Source organism: Electrophorus electricus, chromosome 5 (genome assembly GCF_041902795.1).
Source record: "Electrophorus electricus isolate QZ-2024a chromosome 5, ASM4190279v1, whole genome shotgun sequence".
In the NCBI taxonomy this organism is placed as follows: Eukaryota; Metazoa; Chordata; class Actinopteri; order Gymnotiformes; family Gymnotidae; genus Electrophorus; species Electrophorus electricus.
In genome coordinates, this window is record NC_137501.1 from 14,163,977 (window position 1) to 14,177,500 (window position 13,524).

General features: G+C 41.1%; 1 protein-coding gene and 1 long non-coding RNA gene across 7 annotated transcripts in view; one reads left to right on the forward strand and one right to left on the reverse strand.

Annotated features, from left to right (window-relative positions):
• Positions 1–11,573: 11,573 nt before the first annotated feature.
• On the reverse strand, positions 11,574–12,119 carry LOC145657870 (uncharacterized). The gene is made up of 2 exons (XR_014123791.1): positions 11,883–12,119; positions 11,574–11,685 (listed from the first exon to the last, which is right to left on the reverse strand). It is a non-coding gene; the product is annotated as an uncharacterized LOC145657870 (long non-coding RNA).
• A 12-nt stretch (positions 12,120–12,131) lies between these two features.
• LOC113569137 (uncharacterized) overlaps positions 12,132–13,524 on the forward strand; it is a 14,819-nt gene continuing 13,426 nt past the window's right edge. For 2 of the 6 annotated variants that reach the window (XM_035530225.2, XM_035530226.2), the window contains exon 1: positions 12,134–12,508. Coding sequence is in view for 2 of the 6 variants with exons in the window: in XM_081714237.1 (XP_081570363.1) it covers positions 12,314–12,508 (195 nt within the window). In the remaining 4 variants the exon portion in view is untranslated. The other 4 variants (XM_035530224.2, XM_081714237.1, XM_081714236.1 and 1 more) reach the window with 4 other exon arrangements.

Sequence of the window (13,524 nt, forward strand, 5' to 3'; positions counted from 1 at the left end):
ATTTACCTTTACTCAGGAGCATCTGGGTCTAGTCTGAAAATGATATTGTTATTTGTATTAAGAGCTGGGTTTGTATTAATGTGGTCACGCCCATCTAACACTTATGGCATTATAATTCAGGTCCATGTGTTTCTTGACTCTATTGAGCCCCTAGAATTAAGAACTGACCACACTCCAAAAATACAGGAAGCTCAGGTCTGGTCCTGGACAACCAGCTCTCATTCTCTGTTACTAAGGTGACACAGACATGCAGGTGTCTGTCTTATACAACATCAGGAGGATTCAGATGTTTCTTTCCCGAGAAGCCAACCAGTTGCTTGTCCACACACACACACAAAAAAAGCAAAAAAAAAACGTGTGTATTCTGATGAGTGTATTCTAACTTAATGGTATCCTTATAGTCTGGCCTAAATCTAATAGCATCCAGATGGAGAGAACATTTATTCTATGGAGACAACAGAGCACTATTTTAAGTCCTTCTGGACAAGAGTCTGCTACATGCTGTAAATGTAAACATGCAGTTCTGTCTGCAAATGCCTGTATGTCCCAACACCACAGCAACCCAGTGTTCAATTCTACATTCTCGTTACAGCCAAGAGTTAAAAGTAACACAGATATAACTACAGATATTACTGGTCAGATTTGTGCACTAAACATAAAAAGGGATCTACCTGGAATAGGTGTTTGTTTCCTTGTCTGCAGTGAGTGGTTTCTGCCGGGGAATTTTGTCATAAGGAACAACAGACAAACCGTTAATATCATTACAAGCACAGTCAGAAAAGCGGTGTATGAGTAGTCAGAAACTGATCACAATGGGTTTGGATAAACAGCACACTCATCTGAATATTTTGCTTACATATTTAGTATGTGACTATATTTTTCCAAGTGTGCTTGCTGTCACTGTCAAAGTGTCAAATCTGTCTATTGCCTGTCGTTTGGTTTATTTTTCTGCACTTGAGGTTTCCTCAGATGATCTTGTAACATTTTGTGACACACTATTCTGATTAATTATGTAACTTCTGTAAGCACAACATTGTCTCCTCCAGGTCTGTTGGAGTTAGTAAAATAATAACCTGACATCATCTTAACGCCTTGGGTCATCTTAACGCCTTGGTTGGATTCAGCATTGAGTCCATGTTCCTCCTCAGCTGTTTCAGTTCTTGAGTCATTTACCAACACTGTTGATGAAGAATTAAGAAATATGAATTGTTTAATTGAATATTTGTAAGATAGAAAAGACAAACATACAATTAAGCTGCTGATATACAATGTAGTTTTGGAAAAGGGAAAACATGAACACATTAGCCACCTTGAATTAGCCCTGTTCCAACTGTTAACAAAGAATTCTAAATGTCAACCAAGACTAATGCAACAAAGCTATTTACTCATAGGCTGTTTAACAGTAGCATAATGGTGAACATAGATGTAGTGTGTGAACATCTGTAGTCATTTATGGCACAAAACCATTTGAAAATATTAAATTGTAATCTTGCAAAACAGAACAGAATGGCGGACTGCACCATCAATCAGAATCTTTTATTTTATCTGCTACGCCAACCGTGACCACCAGAGGGAGGCACAGAGCCACTATTAGGTAATCAAGAGTATTTAGCCAGCCTCCACTCAGGAGAAGATCCTGCTCAGTCTTGGTGTTTCAAGTGAAACACTAAAACATGAACCTGGTGTTGTTTCCATGGTGACTTGGTGTGAGGCATCATCTGGTCCATGATTTCCCCCTGGGGTTGCAGGTCTCGGTTCTCGCCTTTTTTCTCCTTAAGACAAAAAAAATAAGATAATTACGTCAAAGAAATTGGGCATAAATAAACAACTATTAAAATTCTAGATGCACTGTGGAATGTTCAGAGAAAAACAAGACACTCCAGTCTATTGTGTTTAGTATGTGGTATTTAACTGTTAATCTGGGGGGCATAACGACAAGGGAGTGGGCTCAGCTGGCCTGTCTATTAATCTTTTTAATTTTTTTGTCAATCCCAGTCATATATTAAGTTAAGGCGTTTTTCTCAATATAGCTTTCAAAGAAAAGAATGAAACATCTGAAACACAGACATAAAAATAGTTATGTATTTATCTAATAAACTGATGACTACGATTAGGTGAGACAAGTTTTAGGATATAATAATAAGTGAATAATTTCCATTACACTTTTCACCTGAGTCTTCTGTGTTTCTGTATAAAAGAAAGTAATATAACACACAACAATATAGAAGAAAGCAGTTATACAATTTCCCAAAGGCATATTATTTATAAATAAAGAAGAACTTGGTCAGTAAAACACACGAGGGAAGCATTAGTTGTATTTATTTTACCAAAGACATCCGTGACTGAAACAAGCTTCCTCAACCTACTACACTTAATGGAGGAGGAACTCCCCAAGACTCACTCAACAGCAGTTTTTAATGCTGAGCTTTTTTTCTCTATGTAAAATTACATCATTTTTGCTGTTTCATAAGTAAATGATTTGCGTGCTCGTTCCACCGTTCTCTACATTTCCATCATGCTAACGCACAGAGGTTTTGGTATGGAGATTTTATCACAATCTATACTTGTAGGTCTAATGGAATACACCATGTTTCTACAAAGTTGGCGAGAAAGAAACTATAAATTTCGCGGCCGTTTATGAACTGCCACTCTAACATAATACGTGATCTTGCACCTTTTATGTGTTTTAAGAAAAACGCTTAAAGTGCAGTTTTAAAGTGCAGCAGCGAATGTTCCTCTAACGCGTTACTGAACTCTGTGAGCGGAGTAATTTCTCTCATTGTGTTGAAGTGAACAGGCCTCTGTTAAACTCATTCATGAGCGTGTTTTAACGCGCGTTCAACAGCCCGAGCTGTTGAGGGAGAATGAGGGGCAGCGTACGGTTTTGTTTATACTCAGTTTTATAGTCATATAATACTCTACATTATGAATGATCATTTAATATCCCCACCATTCCTAAAAGTCGTCTTGTATTGTTTTCTTTAATCATTTGGATTTGTTTTTTTATTTGTTTTTTATATGCTCTTCATTTCAAGTTCTTTACATTTTTATTTTTATTTTGGTAGTGACACCTTTAATAACCAATCAGCATCTAATCAGTATTTACCCATAATTATCCAGTATGCATTAGTTGTAACTGCATACAGCAAGAGAACCTTCCTGACTTCACAGATGGTCAGGAATGTATTAAGCTTGCATACAGTAGATCATATGGTATAGTTACTCACAGTATTATTAATATTATGAAGTATAATAACTTCATTATTTACATGAGATATAGTGAAAATTGCGTATACACAGGAGAAGTAAGAACTCAACTATCCTGCCCCATGTCCGATGGTGATTAGATTTGGGCTCTGCTGGCAGACAGACACATAGGTAAGAAAGGAATGTTACAGGGCACATGGTTCAACTAATTCAATAGTTGGTATTAGAAATGATTAACTAAAGTCATAAAAATGTTAAAATTACATTAAAAACAATGACACAGAGATAGCAGGATGATGGTTCATGACAAAAAGTCATGAAAGGGAGGGGGAATGAGGTAATAAAATTATATTGTAAACAGAAAAGTATGGATGGTCTGGAATAAACTGGTTTCATGCAGGATAGGCCTCTGTAGGCTTCAGCGTAACTCTTCAGGAGGCCTCTTTGACAGGCATCTAGGGGCCTCAGTCGAGGGGGGAGCATCCACAGACCTGAGCGTTCCCAGTTTTCATGGCAACCGAGTCACTTCTGGGTTTTTGTCCATCTCCATGGTTCCCTGTCTCCTCCCCTTTCACTCCTCAACGTTTTGCCTTCATTAGTATGTCTACTTAAGTTGTCTCTTTTGCTTCTTGTTTGTCGGTCATTCTTGGTCTCTCATTGTTTCTGGTTAGTTCTCGCTTGTCCTTGCTCATTGTGTTTCCGGTAAGGTCCCGTTTGTCCTCGCTCATTGTGTTTCTGGTTAGTTCTTGTTTGTCCTTGCTCATTGTGTTTCCGGTAAGGTCCCGTTTGTCCTCGCTCATTGTGTTTCTGGTAAGGTCCCGTTTGTCCTCGCTCACTGTGTTTCCGGTAATGTCCCATTTGTCCTCGCTCATTGTGTTTCTGGTAAGGTCCCGTTTGTCCTAGCTCATTGTGTTTCTGGTAAGGTCCCGTTTGTCCTCGCTCATTGTGTTTCCGGTAATGTCCCGTTTGTCCTCGCTCATTGTGTTTCTGGTAAGGTCCCGTTTGTCCTCGCTCATTGTGTTTCTGGTAAGTTCCCATTTGTCCTCGCTCATTGTGTTTCTGGTAAGGTCCCGTTTGTCCTCGCTCATTGTGTTTCTGGTAAGTTCCCGTTTGTCCTCGCTCATTGTGCTTCCGGTAAGGTCCCGTTTGTCCTCGCTCATTGTGTTTCTGGTAAGTTCCCGTTTGTCCTCGCTCATTGTGTTTCCGGTAAGGTCCCGTATGTCCTCGCTCACTGTGTTTCCGGTAAGGTCCTGTTTGTCATCGCTCATTGTGTTTCTGGTAAGTTCCCGTTTGTCCTCGCTCATTGTGTTTCCGGTAAGATCCTGTTTGTCCTCGCTCATTTCTGGTTGTGTTGTACTTGGTCTCTCCATTGCTAGTTTAGTTCCTCTCTCTGCTTACCCTTGCCTTTCTCCTGTTTAGTTAACCCTCCCATTTAGATCTTAAGTGCTTTCTTACTGCCCTCTCTGTCTCTTTTGCCATCCCAGTTCATGTTCGTCTAGTTTAGTCTGCTGTCCTGTACACTGTTTTCTTTTCTCTGCATTAGTTTAATTTGCTTTCATGATCCATTGTTGCCAGTCTTTGTCTTAGTTTTATGCTTCGTTGTTTCCCAAGTCTTCCCTTAATATTTACTTCCCTTTCTTATGCTCTTCCTTACCCTGATTAGTTTGTTATCCTATGGTTTGATCCTGGGTTTGTTCAGTATTGTGTTCCCTTGGTGTTTCCATTATTAAACTCGTCATTTATTTACATTGTCTTCCCCTACTTTGAATTCAGCCCATTCTCATGTCCAAGGTAGTAGCACTTTGCATGTGTGTTCACCCCCCCCACCACACCCTCATTACACCGGCCAAGCACTGGAAGAAACAATATGGACATCACCAGATGAACCAACATGGGTAGCCAGTGATATAGAATAGGATCGCCTTTTAAAAAATAGAAATAGTTCAGGTTGAACATAATGGTACCAAGAACCGGTTGGTGTAAGTATTGAATATCAGTTTGCATATATTGAATAATGTAAGATTTGAACATAATAGTGCAAACCTGGAAAAGTATTATGAAAAAAGAAAAATGGTTATGTAAGTGTCCTTGAAGAAAATGTATAAAAGTTATGCCCACCTGAGACTGTTCTCTGGACAATGCCTCATTTGTAACAATGATCTTAGAATAAAGACGGGACCAGCTATTCTGTTCAATTAATTCCAAAGTCTGCATCTTTATTTCTATTTGGTGTGTATTGAGTAAACAGTCTTGAACTTGGGAAGATTTGGGAACAACACTGTTATCTTTTGAATCTTGTAACAATTCTAGTCGTGTGGCACAAAAGCAGCTGCTAGTCAGAATAAACAAAAGTCAAGCTGTAGTACAACCTTTTCAAAAAGACATGCTTACAAAAGTGGCATGAATTTTTGGCGGAATAGTGTCCATCGCCTTTAAGTTAGTAGCAGCATGTTCTCACATTTTAGATCCAACCTACATTGTAGGATCAACAACTCAACAACTTCCTGTTAAGATAGCAGGTTTCTGTAGGATGATGGTAAGCAGCTGGAAGATTTCACCATCTCCGCGCATCATAGAATGAGTTACCAACACAGCTGTCGACTGTTACAACTAACACACCACTTTAAATTTTGATATGAGGCCCTTTTTAGATAGAGATTGCCTGTTAGGGATTAGAATGAGGCTGTGCAGCATCTCAGACTGAAAAAGAAAGAACACAGAGAAGAACAGAATAACAAAATATATATGATAGAATCTTGGTCATGTGTGTCATATGTGTCTGCAGCATGACCTGAACGCACTTACTAAGTTGGGGGATATGGTCAGGATAGGGCAGCATGTGCACCGGCTCTGGCACCACCGTGGGATCCAGTGCTTCGCAAGCTGCCGACTGCAGGGTGAAATCAAAAGAAACTCAACATTACACATGCAGGACAGGGGTTCTGAATAGTCAAACATCTGACGTTAAACCCAACATTACACATGCAGCACAGGGGTTCGGAATAGTCAAACATCTGATGTTAAACCTAACATTACACATGCACGACAGGGGTTCGGAATAGTCAAACACCTGACGTTTGGTGGCATCCCTGAAGCGTTAAGGGATCAAAGTGAATGACCTTTTGTTAACACTGCAAGGTTTCCCAAGTCGTCTGAGCAGAGCACGAAGACAGGACTCATCTCAGAGTAGGGGCCTAGCCTGATAGAAACCGGAGCTAGACATCAGAGGCCAGGAGCCCAGGGGCAGCCGCGAACAGATCGCTGCCTCCCAGAGCCCTTGTGACTGGAGTCTGTGCCCCAAGCCTGTCATCTGTTAACACTGCAAGGTTTTCTGGCAGTTTAATCTCTATGAGGAGAAGGAGGCTGCTCCATCATAACTGGAGCCAGATCATAAAAGCCCAGAACAGGCCTTTAGAGCCTGCACCTCAACCACCTGTTGCCAGATGGTTGACACTAAGAGCTGAGAAGACAGGTACTGTACAGTTCATCACCTACCAATGGTCTTGGATTGAGGTGCAAGATAGTGGTCAAATCTTCTAATATTTTAGCAGAATATTTTAGAAAGATACCAAGATACTACTAGTTTTGTATTCATGGGATTGCACACAAATGGCAAACATTCTTTTACCTTTTGCAAAGTACTGGAAATGCAAAGCTTTTACTGCTTGTGATCTTCCCCTTTAACTGTGAGTGGCTCAGGGACACAGAGCCTATTTTGTCATGACATTTTACATTCCTGGTGAAAATTATATAATATATGTTAGTATTGATATAATATGAAAAATATAACAGAGGACACTGTGAACAAAAAAACAACTAGTTTTTGATTGCTTATATTCCTGAAATATTGTATTTTAAAGTAGCTTTTTATGATTACCCACAAAGCACTGGGTATGTAAAGCAAGAGTGTGAATGTGACTCTGTAAGGCTCTGTAAATCTATGCCCAAATGTGGTCATCCCACTTGCAATATATTTGACATTGTTAAAATATACTTTAATTTGCCACCATCCCACTTGCAGTATATTTCACACAACTAAAATAGATGTCGATTGGGATCCCACTTGCAATATACTTGAATTTGACACAATTCAATATTTGAATTGGGATTTTCATTCCATTTGCAGTATATTTGACACGCTGAATCATATATTGTATTAGGATTTTCATCCCATTAGCAGTATATTTGACACACTAAATGACATATATTTGAATTGGGATTTTCATCCCATTTGCAATATATTTAACATCACTGAAATCTATATATTTATATTTTTTATGTATGTATATAATTTGTCATTTTATATATACACTTTATAATTGTATATACATATGCAATATGTTTGACAGTATATTTGACTCACCACTCTACACTGAATATATAGAAATATATAGCAACAACTCATTGTCACTACATTTCAAAGGTTTATTAATATAACACACACACACCAAGGATGAAGTTTAAATGTAAAAACATACACAAATATAAATGATTAACAAGTTAACATGTAACAACAAACATACATATTTTTTTTACAACAAATATTACTTTTTTTTTCCTCAGAGCTTATCTTGACAACATCCCACAAATGGTATATTTTCCATGCTGCATTCGGTATATATTTTTGTCATAATTCAAATATACTTGAATCGGACACCATCCCACATATGGTATATTTTTGTCATAATTCAAATATGCTTGAATCGGACACCATCCTATATATGGTATATTTTTGTTATAATTCAAATTTACTTGAATCGGACACCATCCCACATTATGGTATCATTTTTGTCATAATTTAAATATTCTTGAATTGGACACCATCCCACATATGGTATATTTTCCATCCCACATGCAGCATATTTGACACAACAAAAATATACTTCGATTGGGAGCCCACTTGCAATATATTTGACAACCTTAAAATATAGTTGAAGTGGGAGTGTCAGATCTCAGCTTTGGAACAAGATATCCAGACAAAAAGAGGGCCCCTGTGTACATCTGGGTCTCTCCTAATCAGACTGTGAGTTTGAAGAAGAAAACAAAACTCCAAGGTATACGTACACCTTGAGGTTTTCTTGGTCCAAATTTTTGACTTTCTCCAATCTACTCCAAACGCACAATCTTAGTAAGAGTGACACAGATTTAGACATTGGTGGTGTTAGTTTCAACATATCTACCACAAATTCATAGATTTGATGATCCCATTTCAAGTATATTCCATTCAAGAATATATACAGGTTTTGGACAGTAGAATTTCACAACTCTTGAGACAGATATGGGGTCAGGTATAGATGTGTTACAAGGAAAATTGGTTTTAAAGCATAAAATCATATTTTACAATAATAACTTTGGATCCCACTTGCAATATATTTGACACCGTTAAAATATACTTGAATTTGACACCATCACACATGCAGTATATTTGACACAATTGAAATATACTTCGATTGGGATCCAATGGGCAATATATTGGACATAATTCAAATATACTTAAAGTGGGACTGTCAAAAAGGAGAAGTGCATGTGTTGGGGGTCGTCCACACTTCAAACTTTGGATACTTCATCTCACTTAGGTCTAGTATCTAGCTAGCAAATTTTGGGACACCTATGTTGTGTTTAGGGCTCTTAAACCTTAGTTGGGCCTCTCCTATTCAAATGCATTGCCTTTAAGTGCATATGTTACGGGTTGGCGTACGTAGACCTTTTATCCTAGAGACTTCAAACTTGGGATACTTCAACTCACTTTGGTCTAGGATCTAGCTAGTGGGTTTTGGACACCTATGTTGTACGGCTTGTGCTTAGGGCCCTGAAATGTAAGTTAGGCCTCTCCTATTCATATGCATTGACTTTGAGAGCTTATTTTATGAGTTGGCGTACATAAACCTTTTAACCTAGAGACTTCAAACTTGGGATACTTCAACACACTTTGGTCTAGTATTTAGCTAGTGGGTTTGGGGCTCCTGTGTTACACCGCTGGTGTTTAGAGCCCTAAAACATACACATCAAGGGTTAGGGTTATCATTTTAGGAACAGGACAACATAGGGTCACAAGACTTCATGGGTAGTATGTACAAGGCCTCAGGGATGACATATTCGAGCAGTGTCCCCATAGATCATCAGAAACAACAAAAATCAACTGTTTTATAGGTGTCCAAAACAAGTATATGAGATATGAAATATTCTTGGAGTGGGGAGTTTACAAACAGCATTTAGGGAGGTGCCCAGACTTTGCTGCGTTTAATGGTGGCTCATCTGGGTGCCCCTAATAACATATCAGAAGGCCACGTTGCTACGCTGTTCCCAGGCTGAGAAAAAAAAATTATTCATGAAAAATGTTTTCTGCCTGCTGCACTGTTTCTGTGTCCTTTCAAATCTGCACACAATGCAAGCAGAATCTTAAGAGCTTTTGTAATAGAAAGCAACACACTAGGGTGTCCTCCTTTTACACACTGTCTTGTGGGTTGTCCATGGCAAACATAATGAATCTTTGTGTCAATTTGACCTTTCTAAAAGGTGTCCAAAACAAGTATATGAGATATGAATGGAAATATACTTGGAGTGGGATGTTTACACATAGTATTTAGGGAGGGGCCCAGACTTCATCGTGTCGACCGGTGGCTCATCTGGGTGCCCCGAGTAACATATCGGAAGGCCGGGTTGCAACAGCTTAGGGAAAACTACTTCCTGTTTCATAAACTCTAGGGGTCTGGTACTTTAATATGTTGTCTCTGGAGCCTCCCTTACCCCGCCAGTGAAGTCATGTGACCCTACAAGTGAGGGAAAGCTACTTCCTGTTCCTTAACATCTAGGTGTGAGGCACTTCTATTTTTGTCCTCAGGGGGCACCACTGAGCGAATGGAAGCGCTATGGGGCGAATCGGGCCTTCCTTGACCTTTCCTGACCTTTTTTGATCGGTGTCCATTTGGTTTCCATTCATATATACTCAGAGTGGGATCCATTAGACAGACAGACAGACGTGGACAGGACAACTGGAAGAACCTCCCCTTACAGGTGGGATGGGATGTAGTGGACCAATGAACGGACCATCCCACTCCAAGTATATATGACACCATTCAATATGCTTGATTTGGGATTATAGCTTTCTCTTTGCTCAAACTGTTTTCAGGGTGTTCAATCTGTATGTGGAAATAGGGTCTAGGGTGGGGTGAGGGGCAATAAAGCGCAAGAGTGCCCCTAGTGAGTCCCAAAACCTGTATATTGACTGTGGTAATTGGGTCAGTAAAGGTTAGTAAACACTGTTCTGACGATCACTTAACCTAGCGTGTATTGGGATCCCAAATGAGCTCGCAATCCCTTTGCGCATATATGTGTCCAATGGCACATATAGGCCTCTTCTGTCATTTGCTTTGGTGCCAAAGTCATTAGCCGACATTTATGTATTTACTCTTACCATAGGATTAATCATTCTGTTTCATTTAAGCATTAGATGTAGGTAACAGCTATTCTCATCGAGCCCTTGCAACGAAAAACATAAGCCATTTGTGTAATCAGTGTTATGTCCTGTGTTCTTTTGGTGTGGCTGTGTGTGTGTGTGTGTGTTTTCTGTTCAAGATCCAGTTCCATTACAGTTTAATATTTGCAGCAAATCAGGAGACAAGACTCAACATTAATAATTTTGATATATTTAGGGTCACTGCAAATGAATTGTTAGAAATGTTAGAATACACATGTTAGAATACACTTGTGGTTCTCAATCACTCGATTAGTTTTGGAGTAAGTAAAATCAAGTACACATTATATTATAAGGTAATAATTATACTTGTGATTTGCTTTTGTTTTCTTTTATTGTTTTTTAATTTTGCTTTTCAACAGAAAACACTGGATTGTAGTGGGAGCACTGGGATGTCTGGTGTGATTGTGGGGAAAAGGTTTACAGGGGTAGGAGGGGTAGGAGGGGCCCAGGGGTCAAGTAGGAGGGGCCTTACACGGCTCAGGGGTCAAGTAGGAGGGGCCTTATGTGGTTTAGGGGTCAGGTAGGAGGGGCCTTACATATCTCAGGGGTCAGGTACGAGGGGCCTTACATGGCTCAGGGGTCTGGTAGGAGGGGCCTTACATATCTCAGGGGTCAGGTAGGAGGGGCCTTACATGGCTCAGAGGTCAAGTAGGAGGGGCCCCCAGCAGAATTTTGCTTAAAGCCCCAGGGGGGTCATGACTGGCTCTGGCACAGTATAATAGCTTCATTCACCAATCAGATTAGGCAATTTAAACATTGTAGCAGATTGAAACATAATGATTCAAGCTCCACATTTATGAACTACATGTATTTATTGGAATTTAATGTTTTGTGACATTGTGTGTAAACTGGGTAGAGTGTGTGAACAGAGTAGAGAGTGTACAAATGGTAGAGTGTGGAAACAGGATTTATTTTGCATGGTATGTCCTTAGATTGTAGATTATTTGTAGATTTGTAGATTATTTCTCTGACACATAATACTCTTTGTATGACACAAGGAACTGAGAACAGATGGAGGAGACAAAATTAGGGAAATGACAGTTTCAAAATGAATATAGAACTGGTCTCAGATCACATTTGTGTCTTTTCCTAGAAAAGGTCTGCATAAAATAATGCACAGTACTTGGAGAACAAAATGGCTAGAATACTTAGAAATGCCCAGAACAGGGCCTAACCTTTAACCTCATGATTCCATTACCTTACGGTCAGTGTCTTAGTGAGACATTAGACCACTGCTACACCCCATACAAGGACAGCAACAAGGCACTAGCTCATCCACCGTTTGGTAAGTCGGACCACGCCGCCATCTTCCTCCTACAAAAATATAAACAAAGGCTGAAATTGGAAGCTCCGGTTCAGAGGGAGGTCACACGCTGGACAGACCAATCGGTGGCTGCTCTGCAGGACGCTCTGGATGACGCAGACTGGGACATGTTCCGGTACAGTACTACTGATGTCAGCGAGTTTACGGAGGCGGTAGCAGGGTTTATCGGGAAACTGGTGGACGACACGATTCCAAGAGCCACCGTCAAGACGTTTCCCAAACAGAAGCCCTGGGTGGACAAAACCATCCATGTGGCTTTGACCTCTCACACTGTTGCCTAAAACGCAGGGATCATCAGCGGGAACATGGACGAGTGCAAGTCTGCGGCATACGGAGTGCGCAGGGCGGTGAGAGAGGCAAAGCGACGCTACAGGAGGAAACTGGAGTCACAGTTCCAGCAGAGTGGCTTTAGATCCCTGTGGCAGGGACTACGGACGATCACGGACTACAGGAGTCCACCCTCCGGACTGATGAGTGCGGATGGGTCTCTGGCGAACGAGGTAAACACATTCTTCGCTCGCTTCAAGGCTACATCTAGCAGCACTAATGCTAACAGTGCTAGTGCTAACAACACTAATGGTGCTATTGGCACAGCCAATGGCACATGCGCAGAGCCCACCATAGGCCATCGCCCTCTCCTCATCATGGAGAGTGACGTGAGGAGAGTGTTCAAAAGAGTGAATACCAGGAAGGCGGTGGGACCAGACGGCATCTGCAGTCCTCAAAGCCTGCGCAGACCAGCTAGCCCTGGTATTCACCAACATCTTCAACCTCTCCCTGACGCTCGGTATCGTGCCACCCTGCTTCAAGCGATCCACTACTGCCCCTGTCCCGAAGAGACCTCGACCTTCCGGCCTCAACGAATACTGCCCTGTTGCCCTCACATCAGTCATGATGAAGTGCTTTGAAAAGCTAGTCAGAGACTTCATCACCGCTTTACTGCCAGCCTCCTTGGGCCCACTGCAGTTTGCATACCACCACAACCGCTCCACTGATGAAGCAATTGCACATCTGCTCCACACCACACTGACCCACCTGGAGAAAGGGAGGGGTAATGATGTTAAAATAATGTTTGTTGACTACAGTTCAGCATTTAACACTATCATCCCCCCCAGACCCACTACTAAGTTGGAGAATCTAGGACTGCATCCATCCCTGGGTGACTGGATCTCCAACTTCCTAACAGACAGACCACAATCAGTACGGGTGGGCAACTGCGTCTCATCCACCCTCACCCTCAGCACTGGAGCTCCGTAGCTTTGTGTCCTAAGCCCCCTGCTCTACTCACTGTACACCTACGGCTGCGTGGCCACTTCCAGCTCTACCACCATCATCAATTTCGCTGACGAGATCGTCGTCGTGGGCCTGATCTGGGGCAAAAGCGAGAGGGCCTACCTGGAGGAGATTAAACACCTGGAGAACAGGTGCCAGGAAAATAATCTCCTCCTGAACATCAGCAAGACAAAGGAGCTGATTGTGGACTGCAGCAAGAAGCAGGAGTGGCACTACCAACCTG